The sequence below is a fragment of the Fonsecaea monophora genome, assembly GCF_001642475.1.
Source record: "Fonsecaea monophora strain CBS 269.37 chromosome Unknown Scaff8, whole genome shotgun sequence".
Lineage (NCBI taxonomy): Eukaryota > Fungi > Ascomycota > Eurotiomycetes > Chaetothyriales > Herpotrichiellaceae > Fonsecaea > Fonsecaea monophora.
Window position 1 is genome coordinate 249,886 of NW_019173939.1, and position 22,503 is coordinate 272,388.

The 22,503-nt window shown below is 52.2% G+C and overlaps 10 protein-coding genes across 10 annotated transcripts; 6 read left to right on the plus strand and 4 right to left on the minus strand.

The window, feature by feature from the left end:
- Window positions 1-48: 48 nt before the first annotated feature.
- Window positions 49-1,897, plus strand: AYO21_01989 (hypothetical protein; the record flags this gene model as incomplete). The annotated part of the gene is made up of 2 exons (XM_022651970.1): window positions 49-422; window positions 472-1,897. 2 exons carry the CDS (start codon window positions 49-51, stop codon window positions 1,895-1,897), a joined length of 1,800 nt encoding a protein of 599 aa, XP_022515714.1.
- Window positions 1,898-2,973: 1,076 nt separating this feature from the next.
- AYO21_01990 (hypothetical protein) lies at window positions 2,974-3,498 on the minus strand (the record flags this gene model as incomplete). Its single annotated transcript, XM_022651971.1, has 1 exon — window positions 2,974-3,498. One exon carries the CDS (start codon window positions 3,496-3,498, stop codon window positions 2,974-2,976), a length of 525 nt encoding a protein of 174 aa, XP_022515715.1.
- A 1,708-nt stretch (window positions 3,499-5,206) lies between these two features.
- Window positions 5,207-7,630, plus strand: AYO21_01991 (hypothetical protein; the record flags this gene model as incomplete). The annotated part of the gene is made up of 1 exon (XM_022651972.1): window positions 5,207-7,630. One exon carries the CDS (start codon window positions 5,207-5,209, stop codon window positions 7,628-7,630), a length of 2,424 nt encoding a protein of 807 aa, XP_022515716.1.
- Window positions 7,631-7,991: 361 nt separating this feature from the next.
- Window positions 7,992-8,957, plus strand: AYO21_01992 (hypothetical protein; the record flags this gene model as incomplete). Its single annotated transcript, XM_022651973.1, has 1 exon — window positions 7,992-8,957. The coding sequence occupies one exon, from the start codon at window positions 7,992-7,994 to the stop codon at window positions 8,955-8,957; it is 966 nt and encodes a 321-aa protein (XP_022515717.1).
- Window positions 8,958-9,884: 927 nt separating this feature from the next.
- On the minus strand, window positions 9,885-10,283 carry AYO21_01993 (hypothetical protein; the record flags this gene model as incomplete). Its single annotated transcript, XM_022651974.1, has 1 exon — window positions 9,885-10,283. One exon carries the CDS (start codon window positions 10,281-10,283, stop codon window positions 9,885-9,887), a length of 399 nt encoding a protein of 132 aa, XP_022515718.1.
- Window positions 10,284-10,912: 629 nt separating this feature from the next.
- On the plus strand, window positions 10,913-11,744 carry AYO21_01994 (hypothetical protein; the record flags this gene model as incomplete). Its single annotated transcript, XM_022651975.1, has 2 exons — window positions 10,913-10,997; window positions 11,188-11,744. The coding sequence occupies 2 exons, from the start codon at window positions 10,913-10,915 to the stop codon at window positions 11,742-11,744; spliced, it is 642 nt and encodes a 213-aa protein (XP_022515719.1).
- A 217-nt stretch (window positions 11,745-11,961) lies between these two features.
- On the minus strand, window positions 11,962-12,979 carry AYO21_01995 (hypothetical protein; the record flags this gene model as incomplete). The annotated part of the gene is made up of 2 exons (XM_022651976.1): window positions 11,962-12,104; window positions 12,166-12,979. 2 exons carry the CDS (start codon window positions 12,977-12,979, stop codon window positions 11,962-11,964), a joined length of 957 nt encoding a protein of 318 aa, XP_022515720.1.
- Window positions 12,980-13,660: 681 nt separating this feature from the next.
- AYO21_01996 (hypothetical protein) lies at window positions 13,661-14,278 on the plus strand (the record flags this gene model as incomplete). Its single annotated transcript, XM_022651977.1, has 1 exon — window positions 13,661-14,278. One exon carries the CDS (start codon window positions 13,661-13,663, stop codon window positions 14,276-14,278), a length of 618 nt encoding a protein of 205 aa, XP_022515721.1.
- Window positions 14,279-16,373: 2,095 nt separating this feature from the next.
- AYO21_01997 (hypothetical protein) lies at window positions 16,374-16,862 on the plus strand (the record flags this gene model as incomplete). Its single annotated transcript, XM_022651978.1, has 1 exon — window positions 16,374-16,862. One exon carries the CDS (start codon window positions 16,374-16,376, stop codon window positions 16,860-16,862), a length of 489 nt encoding a protein of 162 aa, XP_022515722.1.
- Window positions 16,863-17,810: 948 nt separating this feature from the next.
- Window positions 17,811-21,072, minus strand: AYO21_01998 (hypothetical protein; the record flags this gene model as incomplete). Its single annotated transcript, XM_022651979.1, has 6 exons — window positions 17,811-20,408; window positions 20,461-20,478; window positions 20,528-20,575; window positions 20,626-20,766; window positions 20,815-20,865; window positions 20,920-21,072. 6 exons carry the CDS (start codon window positions 21,070-21,072, stop codon window positions 17,811-17,813), a joined length of 3,009 nt encoding a protein of 1,002 aa, XP_022515723.1.
- Between the last annotated feature and the right edge of the window lie 1,431 nt (window positions 21,073-22,503).

Here is a 22,503-nt window from a genome sequence, read left to right on the forward strand (position 1 = left end):
TCGACTCTTTGAGCATTCACCAGCCTTGAAAGCTTCCTATCTGCCAAGATGGAGGCTTTAGGCCTCGCATTTGCAGTTGCTCCTTTACTGGGAAGTGGTCCCAGGATAATCCGGTTCTGCCGCGGATGGAACCGCGTTCCCACTGACCTCGATCGAGCTGCAACGCGTGTCCAAAACCTGCAAACTATGTATGACGCACTGTCACTCCTCCACAGCAAGCTCCCAGAAGAGCAAAGACAGCTAGTTCCAGACCTCCCTAAGGCGATCGCCCTGGCGTTAGAATCGCTGCCCAAGACACCCACGAAGCGCTCCAAGATAAGCCACTTGCGTTGGCTGACAGGAGACAGAGATGTGCACGAAAGAGTGGTGGCTGAAACGCAACAAGATATGTTGCTGGCTGGGCTAATTTTGGGTCTACAAAGGTAAGAGACTTTTGGGGTCAATACGGGAGGAGCTTATAGCGCTATGCAGGCTTGCCCAACGGGCAGCGGACGACCGAGACCACGATCACTTATCCCATGATGAAGCAGCCCAAGTGCCACAAGGAATGGAAATAACCACCAGCAACGCAGAGGAATGGGCTGCGACAAAGGAGGCGGGCACTCTTACTGCTTTTGCTGCACGATGTTGCATGTCTTTTGGAGGCTGGGTCTTCCGAGAGATAAGTCGTGTTTTCGGGCCGAACAGCAATCTATCGCGGAATTTCGATTCAATGTCGACTCTTCAGGGTACACCCGCACACTATGCCAGTATGCATAATTTGCCTCAGATACTTCTGTATGTGGCAATTGTCATGCGTCGTCTCGTCTGGCAACACTGGCTGAAGGCTTCACCTGGCCAAGATCGCCTTCCGGAATTTCACCGAGTCTCACCAGAGCAAGAGCTTTTGCTAGCTTCTAAGGCGGGCGATGTTGTTCGAATGCAGCAACTCCTTGTTCTAGAACAGGTCTCTCCATTTTACGCCACCACAACGGATGGGGTCACAGCTCTGAATCTCGCAATCGAACATGGTCACCACGAGGCTGTTAAGCTGCTGCTTGCTCAGGGGGCCCTCGTGAACAGAACTTTCGGCTTAAAGGAGACATCTCCGCTATGCTGGGCACTCCAGCATCGACGATTGGAGATATGCAGGACGCTGTTGTCTTACGGGGCTTCTCTCGATCATTTCACGGCTCTTGATTGGACTCCTCTATACTATCTGTGGCCGTGGGACATGGAAGAGGGATTCCAGCACCCTCCAGCGGCCGAGTTCATCAGCATGTTACGCGCCACCGGTGAAAATTTTCACACATTACACGAAGACCATGTAGACAACCATGGATGGAGCGTGATGCACCGTGCCGCAATCTTCGCCGACCCAGCTGACTTGCAACTGCTGCTGGACTACGGCGTGAATGCTTTCACACCCCATGCTTACCTTGACTGGATGCCACTGCATTTCGTGGTGGAGTACGGAATCAGTGACAATTTCCCCGTCCTGTTCCACGCATACGAAAGGGAATTCGGCTCGCGTGCTGCCCTTGAACTCCGAGATTCCAGGGGCTGGACGCCTTTGCATATGGCCGCAGCCAATGGTCATTTTGAGCTTGTCCGGGTCCTGTTGGAAAGGGGCGCTAACCGAAAAGCCCTCACTGGACCGGTCTACGACAGTGACATGCCAGAGAGCGTTCGAGGCAAGAGATGTTCTCCTCAAGAGCTGGCCTGGGCGTCTGGTGAGTTAAACGGTCATTGGTTTGATACTATTGCCGCCGCCATTCCCGAAGATCAATGGTTTGACGCCCCTGAATATCCCGAGGACAGCCTTCTCAGGAAGGCTTTCAAATTCCCCAGGCAAGTGGTGTCGAAGGAGAAGATGAAGAACGTGGCTACCTTCTTTAGGCGCTCTCGCCAGTCGTGACGATTTCTTTACGAGGGTCGAAGGAATTTGCGGCCATTGGACACTTTCTCGGAGGTACTGGAGAAGAGAGGTGCAGACGCACGCGCGATCAACCTCCTCGTGTGTCTGGGAAACGATTTCATTTCATGGCACAAAGTTATTTATGATTCTATGACTGTCTTACCTTTGCGAACAGAATGATTAACGCTTCAATACGATTCTTGAGTTCCCCAAACGAACAACCGTCACAAGCAAGGTCGCGTTAAAGCACGCGGGCCAGACCGTATCTTTTCCTAGTCATCATCATGCCGAAGCAGATAGAACCCCTTAACCCCTAGCCATCCGTGACCAAATCCCGCAAATGCTTTGCTCCTCGCCGTCGCTAGATCTCCGCCCTTATCACCGGCTACTCGGTGCGCTGGCCTCGTGTAAGCATAGGACGTGCAGTAAGTCGCGTGTCGTGTGCAGTATGTCGCTTTACAGGTCGAGTCGCATGGTATCCTATCGTTCCCTTGACCCCGTCTGAGAGATCAATGTTAGAACCATCGAGGTAGTGCCAGAGAGGTCGTAATCGTAGGTGGTTGGGTACGTTGTCGAGACTATCTAGGTCGAAATCGACAAGTGCGTAAATGAGGTGTCGAGATCTGGGGGTCCCTGGGATACCGAACCTAAGAGTTGGTATATCAAGGTTGCAACAGTGCTTTCAACACAGGAGAGGCTTGACATCAGAGTAAAGGGTCGCCCTGCATCTCCTCGGCCTGTACTCAATTGTGACGCCGTTGAAAACCGGTGAGATGACCAGCCAGGTATAAAGTCAAAAATACGGTATGGAAGACGAGTATTCCAGCCCAGCCAGGCATGAAGTGTCGGCGTGATAAAGATGTATGGTAGCCTTGTCTGTCTTGGGAGCCTCATGTTGCAAATGCTTGTCCGCCTACTAGTGAAAGTCTTTGAAACGCCGTCCCTCTGTGTGTATCATTTCCTCCAGCAGCTGCGCCCTCGCCATGCAGATGAAAAAAAAAAGTAAAAGTGACCCATATTTCCATGCCCATCCTGCATTTGCCGCCTACCTTCCCGCTTGCCTCATGATAACCACCTCACCGCAATCCAGATACTTGCGGCTTACCCTGTAACATGACATCTCCAAACTCCTTGAGACTGAAATCCCGATCGACAATGTTGTCCCACGCACGCTGCCTCTCTTCCTGTGCCTTCTTATTGCGCCATGTCCAGCCAGGCTTGCCCCGGCCTTCTCGCTCATCTGTCGTGGAGGCTGCCGCCTGCCCCTGGCCTTCTCCTTCTGCTTCAGCTTTTGTCTGCATCGCCGCGACCCTCGCTGAGCTGCGTGTAGCCGTGCCGTTCGACATCGCTTGTGAGATAGGTTGCTGGGAGGTTTCAGTTTGGCTTTGCCTCTGTGACCGTGGCGGGGACAGTTCACCCGGTGCGGCTGCGTTGAGGTGGTCGTTTGCAGGAGTGTGAGGGCGTTCGCTCAGAGAGTGTGCCGGGTCTTGGTCGTTGTCGTTGTTCGTATCTTCTGGGAAGAGGCTGTCGTCTTCGAACCCTTCGTCGGCGTCGATGGTATCCTGGAGGGCAGATGGTGTGGAGGAAGTGGATGTGGTCATTGTTTCATCCAGGTCCATCACTTAGGCACAGTCCACAGCTTCACTGGGCACGAGTGATGCTGATGAAACCTTTTCACCGTCGACTTGACTTGGCGTTGTATCTGCAGCTCCGGTTTCGTGACTGTGACTTGGAATGACGATCCTTTCTCGTTAGTGAAGTTCGTGGTATGCGGAGAAGATCCCAAGTGCTAGCGGGGATGTAGCCTTCGGGACACCTACCGTGTTTGGAGGAGGGTCTGATTCTGAAACTACCCCTATTGTCTGCCTGTCTGGCTGCAGCCACACGCACACAACATTGATACGCCGAATATATTTACTTGTTGGGCTATAGAAGTGGAACCCTAGTCATTAATCCCGTTCGATTTTTCAAGTTGGGAATTAGCGCGGCAATCTAGCGACGCCAACAGGTCTGGATGTCGTCGGAATAGATTTGGTCTTTGCCAAATTGCCATACCTCAAGGGTCCTTCAACCGCGAACGGCCTCTTTTGGCATGTCTGAGTGTAGGCTCAATGAATGGCTGGGCTATGGTTGAAATGTGCTGGGAGTGCTGGGAGTGAGCGCTAATCTGGGTGAAGCGCTGAGGCTATTCTACAAGGAGCCGGAAATCAAAATCCAAAGTGGGTATGGCCAACGAGGACCAGCCTTACGCATCTGTCCAGGTTTGATGTACCTTGTAAGTCGGGCAAATCAGAAAAGAATAAGCAGCCATCTTGGGAAACTGCGTCCTAAGTCTGAATAGATGTGTATATGAATGTGACAAATATCATCGGTGGTCAAATATAGTTGCTGTCTCATGTTCGCTGCAGTGTTCTCATGTGCATCAAGTTCTGCCACATATGATATGTCTGTCCTTTGCGACAAACAGTCTCAAGGTGTGATCACTATGCAGCAGAATTCCTTCACCGAGAACCTTCAATACCCCTGAGCGAGGTGCCAGATGTAACAGTGCACCCCAGGAGGCCGTTGATACTAGGCCTGATAAATCGTTTTTCTAGAAGAGGCACACGGCTGTAGAGATGAGAAAGAGGGTCAGATGATATCTTCTTCCTCTGTGACTCAACGGAGGAATATGATGAAACCTACAGGGTGCTGGTGACCGAAGACTACCTGACTCGTGTGGGCATATATCCTTGAGTAATGACAGTCATTACATCGCCTTGGCGACCTTGACAGTCACGCCAGCACGCTTTGGGATGAACTAAATCATGTGATGCTGAGAATTTAATGGACTTTTTGTCTGCTTTTGGAAGGCACCAAACGTAAGGGATTCCCTAAACGGGACGACACAGGGCGGAATCAGAATTTTCAAATGAAACAAAAGACCCAAAAATGCGTTTGTTATTACCACATCAAAACTCCATCGATGCTACTGACTCTCAAATTTCCTTCGCCGACCACGTCAACCCCAAGCTTCTTTCAGTAATGTTCCAAACTGTGTTCGATCTGGAGACGCCGTCGCATCAATCATGGATGTCAAGCTCCACAGACGGATCTTCAAGACTCTATTTAAAATCCGGGCAACAGCCACTGTCCTATTGCTTAGACGAGTCACCTCACCAAGTATTAAAGGACCTTCTGCCAGATTCGGTGCTACACTAGCGACCCTCAGCCCTGTGGCAAGAGCTCTGAATATTATATACCGCGCAAATGGTACCCTCGATGCTCTGTCTGCATTCTCTCCCATGTTGATATCACACCGACCGATCTATGGCAAGTGGGGATAGCAACTTGGATAAAGGGCAGCATGTCAATCCTGACCTAAGTCGGCTGGAAGCAGGACTAAACGACAGCTACAATGCTTCTAACTCATGGGCAAACAGCAATCACAGTTTGAGCAGCACGAATGCGGGAGATCTTGGAGGCGAAGGTGGCAGCCATCCAACCTCAGGACCTCCCTCAGATGACAATGCCGCGGACGAAGCGTATCAAGAGCAGCGACCAAAGCCTGCTTGGTCGAAGGTCATTAATTGGGTAAAGCAGAAGGAGAAAGTTCGACCTTTTCGATTGTCCAACCTCAGGCCTTCGACATCTTTCTACAACAAATTCGAGGAGGGTTCTGTGGCCAGTCAGGAGAAACCATCCGGTGCCGATCATGTGCCTGAACACCCGCACGATGGCAGTGAGGGTGCAGAAGTTCCATCGCAAGTCTATACCCAGGCTGCGACGGAAACAGTACATACCTTCTTGCGTCAGGATTCAACGTATCAGGGGGCGACAAAGTACGTTCATTTCCTTTCCTCGCACCATCTCGAAGCTAATTGCCACAGCCTCGATCATGAAGAACGACAAGTTGACCAACACGTATATGACGTGGATTACGTACCTACACCTGAGCAATACAAGCCTGGTCTCTTTGGGGCCCTCCTTGCTTATAAACTCAACCACATGCAGCAAGGCTCGCCTAACAACCAAAAGCAACCACACAGCCGCCCAGGAGGACAGACGCAGCATGATCCGAAAGGTCACCATCACTCTCAGTCACTCACAACGTCACTTCCCAGTTCTGGCACAGCGACACCCTCCAAAAAGGTCAAATGGTACGAGAAGCCTGAACAGAGCAACCCAACTGCCACGGCCTTGATGCAAGCAGCTCTTACATCCACAGGGCCGAGCGTGGCAGGAATGGGCGCCCTCCCACGCCCTCGGACGATGCGCCCTAACTCTGCCGATATGATCTCCACGGCTGTCGACATCATCACACACGGAAAACACCATCATAACCGGCGTAGCGGCGCGTACAGCACAAGCACGCTTGACAATCACGTGGGCCTCATCACTGAGGTCGCCGATATCATCGCCCGGAGGGACTATTTAATCAAGTTATGCGGCGCCTTTATGGAATACGGCGCTCCCACTCATCGCATGGAAGAATACCTCAGTGCCTCTGCTCGAGCGTTGCTCATCGACGCCGACTTTCTGCACATCCCAGGTGCCATGTTCTGCACTTTTGCCGACCGAACAATCCACGCCAACAATGTCGACATTGTCCGAAAACGCTCCGGGCTTGATTTCGCACGCCTGAGGGACGTGTTCAACGTGTACAAATGTGTCATTCATGACAAACTCACCGCTGAGGAAGGCATTCGAGAGATCGACAATATTCGCAGACGACCCGATACCTACTCGGAACTATTTCGCATCTTGATGTTCGGTGTGGCGTCAGTTGTGGTCGGACCCTTTTCCTTCCAGAGTCGCCCTATTGATTTTGGACCTATTTTCCTTCTCGGTTGCGCAATTGGGTTCATGCAGGTCAAGATCGTCCCGCGGTCCGAACACTTCAGCAATGTGTTCGAGGTCTTTGCGTGCGTGTTTGCAGCGTTCATTGCCCGGGCGCTGGGGTCGATCCAATACTCCAATGGGCAGTACATCTTCTGCTTCTCGGGCATAGCGCAGAGTAGCATCGCCATGATCCTCCCAGGATTCATGATGCTGAATTCTGCCCTCGAACTACAGAGTCGAAATCTGATTTCTGGTTCGGTACGTATGGTTTACGTGATTGTTTATGTTCTCTTTCTCGCATTCGGCCTACTCATTGGCACCACCGTCTTTGGGCTGATCAAGCGTGACGCCGTCTCCTCCACTACCTGCGACATCCCGCGCTGGTTCGCCGCAGATATGAATTGGAAGTTGATACATACGCGCTTTATCTGGGCTCCACTGTTCGCATGTTGCGTGGGACTCATCTACCAAGCCTTGTGGCGGCAGTTGCCTGTCATGGCTCTCATTGCTGTCTGTGGCCATCAAGCCAACTTCTGGATCTCCACCCAGCTTTCCAGCAACCCGCAAGTCGCAAACGCCATCGGCGCCTTCGCCATCGGCTGCATCTCCAACTTGTACTCGCGGCTTTTCCACGGCCAAGCAGCAACCGCCATGCTGCCAGCCATCTACTGTCAAGTTCCCGGTGGTCTCGCCTCCTCGGGATCACTGGTCGCGGGCGTCGTCTCTGCCAATGAGATTTCTGGCAACAGCACCGCGAGTGCCCAGAATTCGAGTAATGGTTCCGACGGGACAATCTTCACCGTTGGGTACAGCATGGTTCAGGTTGCCATTGGTATCAGCGTGGGGTTGTACCTGAGCGCGTTGGTCGTGTATCCCTACGGCAAGAGAAAAAGTGCATTGGGAAGCTTTTGATGAAAGGCATGACAAGCAAGACAAGGCGTTTCTTCTAAAAAATTGCGACTGATTTTTATTTATATCTAGAAATGATGCTTATGATAATGATAAAGTGTACTTGTACTGGGATTTGTAAATATTTCACAGAGAACATTATGCAGGGTTAATAGCATTGGCAATAGTGAAGGATGGAGGCGTTAATTCGGGCAAGTTAACGCATAAGAACAGCCAAGCATTTACGACTTGCTCCGTCCTAGGAAATTATTTAAGGTTAATAAGTTTATTTCCATGTTCACTTCCCCGTCTCCGTGCCATCACCCCCCACTTGTCACTTACCCACTCACCCACTCACGTCAATAGCCTGTGCAAGGTCACCACAATGGACGATCCTCACAAGTCTGTCACCAAGGAACCGGCTGAGCGCCTCCGTCAGGGTGTCCTGAGCTTTTCTTCGGGCGGAAAGCTTCAGACACGTCCGCCGTCGACCCCAAAGACCCGAGACGGAGACGAACTAGTCAGAGTGGCCAGAGAGACAGTCTCAGTCCTCCCTGGTCTCCTCCACACCCGGCCGGATGCAAAACCAGATGGATACCTCTATGAAAAAGACGCCGCGACACCGCTTGATCAGAGCTTCTGTCCAAAACTGCCAAAGACGAAAATCCGAGTCATCAGCAGCGACACGATCGACGCGGCCCTCCAACTCAGCAGCAGCAGCGGCGGCGGCGGTCCGTCTCAAAAGCCCGTCTGTGTCCTGAACATGGCAAATGCGATCCACGCAGGCGGCGGGTTCAAACACGGTTCCCTGGCCCAAGAAGAAGCCCTTTGCTTCCGCACCTCTCTGATCTTCACTCTCAAACTGCGCCTCTACCCGATTCCCGACAAAGCCGCCATCTACTCCCCGACCGTCCTGGTGATCAGAGACAGCCTTGCCAACGGCCACCAGCTTCTCGACAGCCGGGACCCTGAGAAGTTGCCTGTCATCAGCGTCGTCAGCGCAGCGGCCGTCTTTCGACCTACTCTCGGGAACAACGCGGCTCAGCCAAACCAGGATGCAAACGAGTTCTACGCCCGGCGCGAAGACCGCGAAATGATGAGAGATAAAATGCGTGTCATCCTCCGGACCGCCATCAAGAACAGACATCGTAAGATCGTACTCGGCGCTTTCGGCTGTGGTGCGTTCCACAATCCGCCCAAAGAGGTCGCTCGGCTCTGGTCAGAGGTGCTTCAGGAAGCAGAGTTCGCCGGCGGCTGGTGGGAGGACGTGGTCTTTGCGGTGCTTGCTCTGGGCTCATCCGACAAGAACTTCCAGTGGTTCTCGGAGGAGTTGGACGGGGTTTTGGTCTGAGACTACTTGGTACCTGCAAAATGCGAGACGAGTGCGGGTACCACTCCAAGTGGCTGATTCAGTGAGAACCCAAACCAAAATGACAGATGCGAAAAGCAGTCCCTGATAAAAATGTAACAACACAAGGCAAGAAAGAAGTGCTCTATTCAAAAGTCTCTTCAAAGGCATACGTCCGCCGACAAGGGCTCCAAAATACATACATTTTACCAAACCATCATGGCATCAAGGTCAAGGCTAACAGGAGACTGACGAGTGCTGGTTGCTCTCATACCCATCATGGCGTCAGAGTCAAGGATAACAGCAAGCTAACGAGTGTTGGTCGCTTCCACGTCAACTCTCATCGCATGGCATGACATGTTTGACAAATGGGTAATGAGAGGACGACATGCACTGGTCGAGCAGTTTGAGTGAAATGCGGCAGGATTAATAGACTCGAGAAGGTTTGTCGAGCTCGAGCTTTGTACTTTTCATGGACCCCCACCCCACATCCCGGATCTGGATCCGCCAGCCGTTTCCGCATGGAGTTAAAGAGGCTCTCGGAAGAGCTAGAGATTGGCGACGGTGTTCTGACCAAACAGGAACCAGACCAGCCCATTAATTATCCCAAACCATGTTCCACCAAGCAAAGTACAGTTGATGGTGCCCTTGCCATGACGAGGAGGTCTCTTCCCTTTCGGGGCGGTATATCGACCGTGTGTTCCACCCGTGACTCTCCAATGGGTTCCGTTCTCACGACCGACAAGGCAAGGAAGGGGAGCAGCGTCAATGATCCCGGCCCGGCGTGCTAAGGTCGCCCAAGCAAGAGGTGCGGTCTCTTCTATACTCGTGAATGCATTCATGCAATGACAACTCTGCAAGACCGGGTCAAGAGCCCGAGCGAAGGACGATGTTCTCCTCGAAGCGGGCGCTGGTCTGTTCAATAGACTTTCAAGTTAGCACCGACCGGGCCCACTCCACGGTGGACACAAACAGCCTTGCGCTCACGGTAGTGTACATCATTCCACTCTCTAGCAACGACAGCTGGGCTTGGTCGTGGTGGTGGACCCATTCAGTGCTGGCGTATTGGAATCGTGTTGACGGTGTGTGTGTTCTGCTACTGTATGCGTATGGCATGTGGGTGAAGAAGAGGGATGGAGGATGTTGGAGTCGTTGCTCAGCCAGAGGACTGCTGCTCCGGTTGCGGTTGCGATGGCGGTACTGTGCTGCTTGTCCGCCGGTCGAGGACAGACGCTTGTTGCGCAGGAATCGCCAGAGGAAGGGCAAGGTTGGGACGCACATGACCAATAACGTGACGATGCCGACGATGGTTTCGGCCGTGATGCCCATGTCGGTGGGTTACGTTGACAGAGCCCTCTCAATAGTATAGTTCTTAGCTTGGACGAGAACCCGACTTGAGCCTCGACAGAGTAGGGAACTGGTTCAGAGAAAAGAGGAAATGTTGGGAAGGTATCACTGTTATCATCAGAATTGCGTTGCGGACGGGAGAGAAAAAGAATCCCTCAGCTACCTAGGGCATGAAATTGTTTCGTCAGGACGTCCCGACCTGTTATTCCAGTCCAGACGCACGGACCATCGGCCACTTTTGTGAAGGCGGGACCAATCGTTCGAGGGGTGCCTTTGCGATGAAGCGGCCTATGATATTAGACAGACAAGGTGTGTCAAGGACCCACAAGAGGAGGCTTAGAGGTTAGCGGCCTTGGCTGCGGGAACCGGAGCCAAGTTTCTCCGCAAGATGCTTTCATTCCAAGGCTTCCTCCGTCTGGACAACTTGGTGTTAATGAGATCGATCATATGACACGGACCCCCTCGACCACCATGATGAACCACCTCTGACTTTTCCTCCCATTTTTAAGCCCTGTTGGGATCGCTGTCGGGGTAGCCTGAACAGGAGACCGAGACACAGTCGGGTCTTCAGCCTCTCACTTGTTGGGAGCTTGCTGCTACATGAGCTCAGAATGAGCGCTGCACGGCTTCGGAAAACATTCAAGTATCCCTCCGAAGATGATGCGGACATGTCGCACGAAGAGATGGACGAAGAAGGTACGTGTGTCTTTGTACGGAGAAAGTCATGAAATATAAATGCGGTGCTCTCTGCTGGGGACTCGGAGCGAGCGAGTCAATCATCCCACGCTCTGGTGGTTCACGTCATGATCCTGCAGTAAAAGGGGGAACACCAGAATGTCTTCCAACAATAACAAGCCTGACATGTCGTTGTGTAAATTGCAAACAGAACAAGAAAACCTCCTCCAGAACCTGCAGGCCTCCGAGACCTCGACCAATGCCATCTACACCGTAATGTTCACGGCCCTGCCGCTCGTCGTCACCCTCCCGTTCATGATGTACCTCACCATGTCGACCTCGCGAGCCATGGCGTTTCTGTGCCTGTTGAGCATCACCTCGCTCGCCTCCAGCGCCTACATCATGTACATGGTCCCGACGTCGACGCCGCTGGGATCCCTCTCTACCTCGTCACGCTCATCGCCGACCGCTACGCGACAGAGACACGTGCACGGCACCGGGATCCCCCAGACGGGCTTCCTCCTCTCGTCCGCCGACAGCCCCATCAACCAGTACCTGCCCTACCTCAACGCCTTCATCGACGTGCTCCTGGTCATCGCGTCCATGGGCTACCGCTCCCGGAGTGACGTGCCAGAAGGTCTGTGGCTGCTTTTGTTGCTCCCCGGCCTCATCTTTGGAATGGTCTTTCTCACGAGGAAGAGTATGTCCGAGGTTAATGCGGGATTGGCCGAGTTGGAGGGCCTGAGGTACGACTATAGGGGTGCCTGATCACCGTCTGGTAGACGGTTGCTCGAAGCAGTCCTACTACGGATGACGTTCGGGAATAGTTTTGCTCAAGGACGGAGTACGTTGTTTTCATAGTTGCATGGGAACGAGCACCTAATGAAACAGGATGGATGCTTCATAACCAAAGGTTGATATATCGACAGGCCCGGTCGCCTCGCTGTAATGATACAAATGGTCCCAAAGCCCTTTATAGCTCTTATCATACAGGAATTTTCGCAGGCTCTGCCTCCGCCACTGGCGCCTCAACCTTGGATGGCTTCAGTAGCTGAGGAACCTCCGGCCAAGGTTTCTTTAACGCGTCTTGAATCATGACCAGACACCCTTTAGGACCGCTCACAGCTCCTGCCCAGCTTTTATTAGCATTGACGAGTCATCCGAGAGCGGCATTAGAACAAGAACTTACCATGCACAACGACAATCCCATTCTCTGCATCCGCCTGCAGAACCTTCAAGTTCTGCACCGTATTCCTCTGGCCACCCATATTTCCGGCCATCTTCTTGCCGGGATATACACGACTACCACCTCCCTGACTGGGACCCACGGAACCATGCGATCTGTGGCTGAGAGAGTGACCGTGACTTCGTGGCTGACCTTTGAAACCCCATCTCTTCATCGGACCTGCGAAACCCTTTCCTTTGCAATTTGACCGAGTGTCCACAAACTGCCCGGCTAGAAACCAATCGGCGCGGATCTCTTGGCCTACTGGTAGCAGTCCTTCTGGGCCTCGGACTCGGAATTCGCGCTGAAATCTTTTGGGGCTCACGCCCTGCACGGAGTAGTGGCCGAGCATGGGCTTGACCACATTCTTGGGGTTGATGGTGCCGCTGCCAACACACACCGCGTAGTAACCATGTCTTCTCCGCGTCTTGTGGCTGACGACCTGATTTCTGTCCAGCTGTAACACCGTGCAGGGTATTCTCTTTCCAGATTCAACGTCGTATACTGCGGTCATGCCCTTCTTGATTGCCAGAGCTCCTGACCGTAGAGGAAGGGTATCTGATTTCAACTTTCGCTCAAAGGCCGCGGCGGGCGTGGAGAGGAGTGGTTGAATGCCTGGGACGACGTTGTAGGGATTGTGTTTCGGCTGTCGGTCCAGTGAGCGAATGCCCATGCATCTTCTCTGAGAGCCGCTCAAGGATTTTCGTAGGAGTGGTCGAGGGAGGAGGAAAGGAGGCGGGAGTGGGACGGCCACAAGCCTGGGGATGGTTGGTGGCATATTGGAGGATAGGACGCGCACAACGTCGGTGCCGGAGGAAGATGGTGTTCGTTCTGAAGCCAAATGATTGACGGTGACGGTTCAATTGTGCATTCAACTTTCAACTTTCAAGCTCGATTTCAATTGCGGATCGGGCACAGGAATATTATTGGTTGGAAGTTTAACCAATAGGCGGTGTAGCTATGGACCCACTCGCTGCTCTCCTTTTCGCTTGTTGGAGCATCGTAAATGTCTTCTAACAACCTCAAGGCACATCCAAGGTATGGTTGAATCCAGCAGTGTCAGTCATTGCAAAGGTACCCAGTCACCTATGAGCAGACTTTTGTGTCGGAGCCCTCATTGCACCCGACTGGCCATTGCCAACCTCGTATTCATGGCCCTGCATCATCCAACAGTTTCCCCTTGTTGTTTGCGGGGTTGGAGCCCAGAACTCCTCGTTTCATGGCTGGAACCTTTCACTGTCACAAGACGAATCTTTCCATGCCCAGTGCCCATCCATGCTCGGGCAATCGCACACATTGAGCTCGTTACCCCTCCCTCTTCACAAGGATCAATAGGTAGGACAAAGAGTTGAAGAGGGGCAAATGGTTTGGTTCTTCGTTTCTCACCCTCTCCATTACAATCGTGGCTTCAAAGGAAATTGGATCCAGAAACACTTAGTGAAAAGCTCTCAGACTCAAAATGCAGCGACGCCCTTCCCTCGTCCCCGACCTGTTCCACATCAAACGGATCACTACGAGAGCTGGATCACCCCCAACCACCCATACTGAAATCTGCGGGACTTGCACAGACCTTGATTCAGCCCAAAAGGTTGCACTCCGCCGCCTTGAGGATGAGGGCTTATCTCACGACTCGATGAACATCTATGTGACGAATGACATTACCCAACCTTCATCGACTTGGCAATATGCGAACAACGTCGTTGTCCATGCCGAGACGGACGGTGAAATTCATGAGGTCGGGATCGAAAGCACGCCGAACTCTCTGGGCGTTCGCTCCAAGCCAGGTGATGGGAGAGTAGAGGATGATCTCTTCTATGTTCTCCGCACAACCCAGTCACCCACCACCGGATTCACATATACTGAGATCAAAGGGATACATTTGTCTCGACAGGCGGCTGTAACTGCCGCCCGATACGAACTGGTTAGTGGTGAGCACAAACTGGATTGGTACAAGGACTACAAAGAGGAAGTCGGAGTAGGTGACAGGGCAGAAGACATCGAAGGGCACCAGGTTATCGTGACTGCGGCTGGAGACGATGGCGAGAAGTACATTGTCAGCGTGGTCCATGAGAGCTGAAACAGGAATGAGCATTCAGATGCCCGCGCCTTGAAGGGTCTTGTAAGTTCGACGATAGCGCGGGAAACTCGGTTCTATTCGATGAATGTTCCCGCGGGCAGTTGAAGGCAGTTCCTAATCATGTGGAGGTAATGTATCAACTTGCGTCAATCTGTCTCTGGCCTTGTTCACTACCGTGCCATTCATGACTGCCATTCATCCACGATATTCCAGCACTGTCTGTCAAACACGCCCATTGTTTGATGAAACAGAATGACACTCCCCGGTCCACTGCATATTCAATCCACAGTGAATAACCATCCTATTCAAGGTTTTTGCGGTAGGCTTCTCAGACTATAAGTACCTCCTTCTTCCTCTCTGCTTCTTGTGACCTTTCCAGGCGTTTTTCCGGGCAACTTTCAAATCCATCAAGGTGGGTTACGAAGAGCCGTGTGTGTTGCATGTTGTTATCTTGCTCCTCCTTGAGCACGCTGTGTGGGCTCTTTCGTTCCCATGTCTGGTTCGTCCACCATCGGCAGGGATGGTCAGTGGTATACCTGGCCTGTATCCGGGTCAGCACTTCGCAACTGTCGATGAGAAGAAACCACCGTCATCTTTGGTACAAACGAGCTTCAAAGGCGAAACAAGAGAGACTGCCACCCCGAAGTTCCCACTCCGAATCTGACAGGCATAGCTCTCAGTGCATCTCACGGACAGGATGTGGCCAGAAATGCCTAGCGGAAACAATCCAACCACTTTATGCCTTGTTCGGCACCATCGCAAAGGTATTAACAGCTTGCCTGTACGCCCAAATGGAAAATTTCCTTCAACGATGTATCAGCTTACCGTCTCGAGCGAGCCAACAGCCCCGGTTCACCACCAACTATGACTCTTAATCATTTTGCAACAATCTCGTTATCACCCAAAGGCTCGGCTTGGCTCTTGACCTACCCAGAGTTTCCATGCTTCCCAAGGTCAACACCATGTACCTTCTGCACTCACGGAACACCACTTTCAAGCGATGACTGAGTTGGAGTCCCCAGCGCTGCTCCACGGTCACCATAGGACACATTTCTGCGATAGACCTCGAACGCGATGCGGATACTTCTGACTTCTCGAGTCCCAGAACAGACACATTCAACACAACACCGCACCACGACTGCCTGGTTGAGGCTGGACGTGTTTGCCGCGAAAACAGAAATATACATATTTCGGGCATCGAAGAAGATGATGATGATGATGATGATGACGCAGTAGACGCATTCTGTGCCACGGCGGAACGGAGGTATATATATATCAAAATCTCTCCGGCTTGAAGAAGTCGAGGATGCGGAGTCGGCTGGAAAAGTGGTAGTGGAGAGACATGGTCAGCGGCAGAAGACGAGGCTGCAAGGTTGAGTTCTGTTGCGACGAGTATTTCAATGGGTGCTTGACACCTTCCAACAACAATGTACGCAGACAACAGGCGGGGAGAAGAGCAGTTTGCTGACAGGTAAGGGGGCCACAGGCCACAGGGCACGGAGAGTCTGACAAAGGAACAAGTCGGGTTGAACCTTGAATCATGTTCGGTAATTATCTACTCGGTACATTGGCTCCGAGTCACTTCTCTAGGCAGTATACTAGTATGTACGAGGTATTATGTTGAAGTCTGAGCGGAATGTACTCGGTAAATCCTCCGCCTCCGTCTCCGACTCCGTATTCGTATTGGACCAGAGTTCCAAAGAATTAATTATGCACCTACCACGTTTGTACAAGATGACCTCCCATTCACTGACGTACCTAGACACTGGCTCGCGGAAGAATTATCCCAGAAAGTCAATTCGCAGCTCCCTCATCCTCCTCCTTCCATCATCAAACACACTACTGAAGAAGTTGTCCACCGGGTTTCTCTCGCAATCGATCAAGGACGTCGACACCGATCTATTCGTTCTATCCAGACCAGAACAGGCCCGATTTTCGCCGGTAGCAGCATCACTGTGATACAACCCTTGCACCATTCCCTACGTACCGCCCGTATACTGCTACATATTCGAATCAGCCGTTGAACCACAATTCCCAGCAATCCGACCACCCCTCAGCTCAACATAGCTGATTATCAACCAGCCAACGAACAATAATGGACTTCTCCCCCTCGACGTGGCGCGTGCTCGGCCTGTCCGTGGCAGCGACATACATCGGCCTGGGCAGCTTCGCCATCACCTTCCCCGTGGCCGCGGGCAAGACGTTCGGGCTGTACCCGCACTCGTCGTCGTCGTCGCTGAGCGGATCACCCTCGACCGCCCCGCCAGGCACCAACGCCAACCCGACCAAGAGCCGCACTTCGCCGGCCGAGCACGCCAACGCCGACGTGGCCAACCACGCCGCGGCCGTGACCACGTCCATGGCCCTGCTGGGCGCGCGCGACCTGAGCATCGGCCTCGCGCTGGCCAAGCTCGGCGCCGACGCCAAGCTGCCCGAGATGGGCACCGTGATCCTCGCCGGCATGGTCCTCTGCGTCGTCGACGTCTACCAGATCTGGCGCCTGCGTGGTGCCGGATGGGGCGCCGCGTTCGCTGCCGGCGCGGGCATTTGGGCCGGTATCGGCGTCGGGTTGGTGCAGCTGTAGTCGGTCCCTTCGACTAGATGTCTGTCTATCTGGGACTACTGGGCGGCTGGAGAGCTAGGGAGACCACAAAGATCTATCGTGACTCGGTATCACATGGAAAGGAGAGAGGCCAAAAAGAGGAGATATGGTAACAGGTGGTCAGTTCACCCCAATTCCGTCAAACCTAGTAGTCTCTGGTTATTGTACGTCTATAGTGGTTCGAGCAGCCAAAAAGTAAATATCTCTACTCCCTTCCAGTCATTCCCTTTCCTCCAACGAGCCCGGTACATAACTCGATCACTTTCTTTTCTCCCACTTCTATCCTCAGATCGTTTCAATACATTTCAGGTCATTCGGTGTACTCTGCGACAGGAAATTGAGGGAACTTTGATGCTGCCTAGAGAACCCATGACGTTGATGTACTCTGCGAGGACCATGTATGTATATATCATGACTAAAGCTCTGTATAAGTGTATACTTGGGTTGGTGGCCAGCTTTGTCCTTGGGCCGATATTGAACAATTACCCATAACATCTGCCAGCAGAGGTGTTGCGACCGAGGTGACCGCACCGCACTGCACTGCACTGCTGGCTGGCTGGCTGAGTTACATTGTACAACCTTTACGCACGTTTATAGACCTGCAGATGAACTTCTCTCCCTCTTCTGCATTCTGTGTGGCACAATTGTCTATTTGCTGTTCCCGTTCCCGTTCCCGTTCGACCTACATGACGACGACCATGAATGAATCATCCCTACGAGGTAGTTTACGCTCCGGCTGGAAAATGCAAACCACTTCAAAAGTCCGCCCACCCCCTCAAAAATTTCTGTGGTCTTTTCCCTCACCCCGTTGAATCAGGGTCCGTGTCCCCTGTGTGGTCCCCTGTGTGGATTTCGTTGACAGGTCATCAATCGCTGGACATGCGCCAAGCATCTTCCTCGAGCCCGCTTTTGGGGGGGAAGATGTTTCTTCTACATGTCGACTGTCTCGTTGAATCGTAAAATGCCGTTCGCCTTCATGATACCGTTGACGCCATCCGGTAACATCGAAAAGGTCGAGCTCTGCGCTTGCTCGTGTGAGTGCGATTGCTGATGGCCTCCACTGTCATTGTCCGCCGACGCATCGGAAACAAGCACCAGTCCTGCTTGCTTGAGAGTTTCCGTCAAAGCAGGCACCATCTGCAAAATCCGTGCCGAGCAAGTCAATCCCATAAAGTTGTTCAGTTGTGCCAAGCGTGCCGACTCTTTGATCGACGTCCCTCTTTGCGAAGCAGTTTCGATGAGATTTGAAGATGAATGGTAGGCGTTTGGCGAACTACCCAGATCATTGCAGAGTAGGACGGGGAAGTTGGGCTGCTTCCAGTTCAGGGCAGTGCAGATGTTGCTGTTGAAAGAGGAGAACACAATGGAACGAGTCAGGTCCGGAGCCTGTGCGCGCAAGGCCCTTGCGTGATCGAACACTTCGGTCAGAATCGCGTCAGCGAAGGTGTTGATGTCAATATTCGAGTAAACTCCCAGCGAGAAATCTTCATGACTTGTCGGATACAGAATATGCAGATTGAGGTTGATGTGTGAGGGCACCGCGATCAGGATCTCTCGAAGCGCAAAGACGGAGCCAGACAGTCGGTCTCGCCACTCGATGATATCCATGCTGTCCAGGGTCGGTGTTCCATCATTGTTCAAAAGACGGCCTTTCATGCCAAGTTTCATCAGTGTCTCATATTTGAGCTGACAGAGCGAGACGTCGAGGTTGTTGTAGGTCACAAAATAAGACGGGTAGCTCACAGGAACACCGTCCCGGGTGAGCTGTATCGTTAGTCTGAGGTAGTCCCCAGAAAGGCTCGATCCCGTAACTAATCCGCTGTGATCGTCTAAAGCGCTTGTGGCCTTCCAATACGGTGCAAATTGTGTAATCTCCAACGGCGTACCCTGGTACGGTTTGATGACCTGGAAATCGAACTGTATCTGTCCTACCGACCGGAGCCTTGGGTCAAACAGTGGAAGACAGCACGTGCCAGCGCTGCTTGCGATGGCGCGAAACACATCCGGAAGGGCGACCGACTTGGCTATCACTTTCGATCCAAACGTCGGGTAGATCTCGAAATCCACAGAGAAGGTGCTGAGATTATCCACCTGAAAGTACACGGACCTGGCGTCCTCTTGTATAGGCAGCATTAGATTGCGAGGAATGAGGTCAGAGGTTTTCGAGGAAATGGTTAGGCGGGCCGCAGGATACCTCGCTTCATTGAAAAATTGTATGGCTTTCGACGTCCGGTCGAAGTTGAGGGCAATGAATGTTTTCGTGTCGAGGAAGTTGTGTCCGTAGCGCCGCAACGGTATGATCGGTGGCGGCAGGGATAAGTCAGGAATTCCGTCGCCCTCAGCTCCTGTGGGTTCCTCGGGCGTGATCTCCATTGCCAGCATCTGGTTATGGGGTGGGACAACAGGTCCTAACAGGGTGGAAGATCTGCGTTCGGCGCGATGGTGACTGCTTTGCCGCCAAAGAAGTTCCATACATTCCAGGTGGCCTTCCCATGTGGCGTAATACATGGCTGTAAGGCCCTTTTCGTCCAGAGCCTCAGGGTCAGCACCGTTTTCGAGCAGTGCTCGCAGACATTCAACTCGACCCTCGCTTGCGGCATGGAACAGTGGCGTCCACTGGTACAACTTATCGCGCTGATTCAAGTCCGCCCCATGCTGACGGAGGAGCAAGAGAAGATCGGCTTTTTGACTGGAGCGAGCCACAAGATGCTGGGGGAAAAGACCCTCTGCATCGGGAAGCAGTTTTGCGTTTCTTTCCAACAGTAAGGCGGCAACTTCAATTGATCCATGTTGACAGGCCAAGTTCAGGGGAATGTGATCTGCATCGGATTGCGGATCAATCCTCGCGTTGTTCGCGAGGAGAAGGCGAACACACTCGACCCGGTGTCGCACAATGCTATGGATCAACGGTGTAAAGTTGTCGTGGTCTTTCATGTCGATGGTGTTTGGTCCTGCTGCCAGCAATTTTTCAACCATAGCAAGGCGTCCTCTTAAGCATGCATAGTGCAGTGGTACCCTCCCATACACATCCAGACGGGTGAGGTCAATTCCATGACTGAGAGCATAATCCAACACAACATCTTTGCCATAAATTGCAGCTTCGTGTAAACAGTTTCGTTCGTTGATGTCGTCTTCGGCGTGGATATCGACCAGGCCCGAGTTTAGGAATAGGTTTAAAGAATCGTCAGGTGCTTCAGAGATTGTCGCAAGGAATATTCTGGTGAAACGCTCGCGTGCGTCCGGGGAGTTGCCCAGTCTGGCAAACCATTCTCGAAGGGCGCCAATATTACTGGCGGCAGAGGCTTGAAGAATCTGAATGTCGATATCACTCTCTTCCGTGCCCACACGTTGTCCTATCATGCGATCTTGTTGTCTCGATACTTCGTACTGAATATTTTCACCCTCTGCCCATGCCTCCAAATCAAGCCTCGCCGTTGTCGCTCGGTCTGCGAGGTCCCGAAGTACATCGCGATTAAAACAAGGTTGGATTTCGACGGCACGTTGGAGATAGATCTCTTTCGTTCTTGACTGTCACTGGTGTCAGCTCACCCCAGAGGCACGGGTATAGACAGTAGTCCACCTTCGACGTTTTGTCCCACTACAAAAGATCAGTCCCTAATTCAAAATAAGTGGTAGGTCAACCAGACCTTTTTCAGAATCTTTGAAATTGCGGTTTCGTTGACTTCGACAAATTGCTGCGACGCGTCAGCTACTAGAGTCCTTGTCTAGAACGCACCCTTCTTACTTGAAGTTTGTTGAGATCATTGTCGAACTGTTGAAATCCCTCGACCAACGTTGCGAAACTAGCAGAGAGTCTGGAGCTGGCTGCTATTCTTGCTTGGATGACCCTTTTCTTGTCAAGCAACGTTTTCAGACGAAGAGAAAACTGGACCGGGGTTAGAGGTCAACTTAGTCAACATGTGAATTTCTATACCTCTGCCTCTTTCTGGAGATAGAAGACGTTGACCTTTTCTATCTCACGTTCCTACAACTTGTATCAGAGAATGGCGGGAAGCGCGGAAGATGATGAGGCGCCCACCAGTCGGAAGAAGAAAACCTCTTTATTCGCTCTAAGTGCGGCCTGTGCGTCGAGGGTGGTGGGACCTCCTTGGGCGCTAATGGTAGGAGTAGCACTGAGTTGTTTGATGAGCTGAATGACATGGTGAGCAGAGTCTTCTCTTAACGAATACATAAAGTCTTGTCACACCCTTTTGAGGGCCTTGTAGTTGAGGAAACTGGCCGCATATTCAGGAAGATCCAACTGCTGGCGTTGGATCTGCTTGCCGAATTTCCTGATTGGATTAGTGCCAGGGTATGAGAGGAATCGAAGAGAACGTTACATGTTTGGTGGTGCGAGGGTATAAAAGAGATTGACTCAAATGACACTATAACGAATAGAGTCGGCCCTGACAAGGCTCTTTTGGGGGGCCCCGCGATGCGCGACACTTTTCCAGGTGTGTTAGCGGACAGAAGGACCACTCTGCGATGGTCGAAGAAGCGGTATATGTGACATTGGGTGAGCGAGAAGCGGTGGGAGAATGCCGTTCAAGGCGAGGCTTGAATGGTGGAAAGTTCTTTCTGTGAGCAGGATGTGTGTTTGATGCGAGCTTTGCTCCCAATGTTGAAATTTTCGGTACCAAGGTGGCCCGGACGTCAGGCTCGGGTCCAACGATGGTTTAGGGCTCACAAGACCGTGTGTTCGTGAAAGAGCAGAGGAACCAGTTGGGGAAGAGGATGCAACAACCGAGTTGAGATGCGCCTGGCCGAATGAGCGAATCAAGAGACACGAATCAAGCACGCGGTGCTTCGGAGAGCAGTTGTGACACTGTCAGATGGTTGCAGGATATGCTTGGTGCCTCGTTGAAAGGGATCTTCGGAATAGATCACAGTCACAAATTGGAGTGAAATTAGAGAGCCGTCGTCGAGATGCGCACAGAGTAATCAGCTCTTGCTCAGGAAATTGTGCTGAACTCTTTGCATGTGCCCGACCATCATGATGGATCAAATGATTGCACTAGTATAGAAGTTTTTCCGGGATGCATTATTTCGTGCAGTGTGCCGACAGCCAATCAGATCGGGGCTCCCAGAAGGGGCTTGGCATAGATCATACCGGCTTGGCGCGCTTCCCGCTCGCCGCGTCGCTCGCTCGCCCCCATGGCGCATTCTTTGTGTCACCGCAGTTCTGCATTTGGACTTGTTAAGGGTCATGCCTCTGTGTACAATTGCCGCAAACAGAAGCGTTGTTGTCGCGGAAAGAGGAAGATACCCGTCTTCGAGTTGGCATCAAAGGACTGTCTGCACTTTGTTACCAGGCAGGTATCAACTAGCCTTATGCGCATGCACTCGATAAAGACCTTTTATTCGATTCCGTCTCATCAAGGCTGTCTCTTATCTCTCTACGTGGTGGGACTCTTCTTCGCATTGGTGATGTTGGTATTTGAGATCCAAGGGAGTGGCCGTTGACCGTTCCAACCCGCTCGTTCGTGCCTTCGATGACGCCAGCCCTTTGCGAATTTATCCCTTGAACACTCGAGTACAAACGCGCAGCCTGTCAACCATCTCACCCACAAAAAGACGAGAAAGAGTATATTAGTTTACTTTGTCACTTCTTTACTATTTCTTT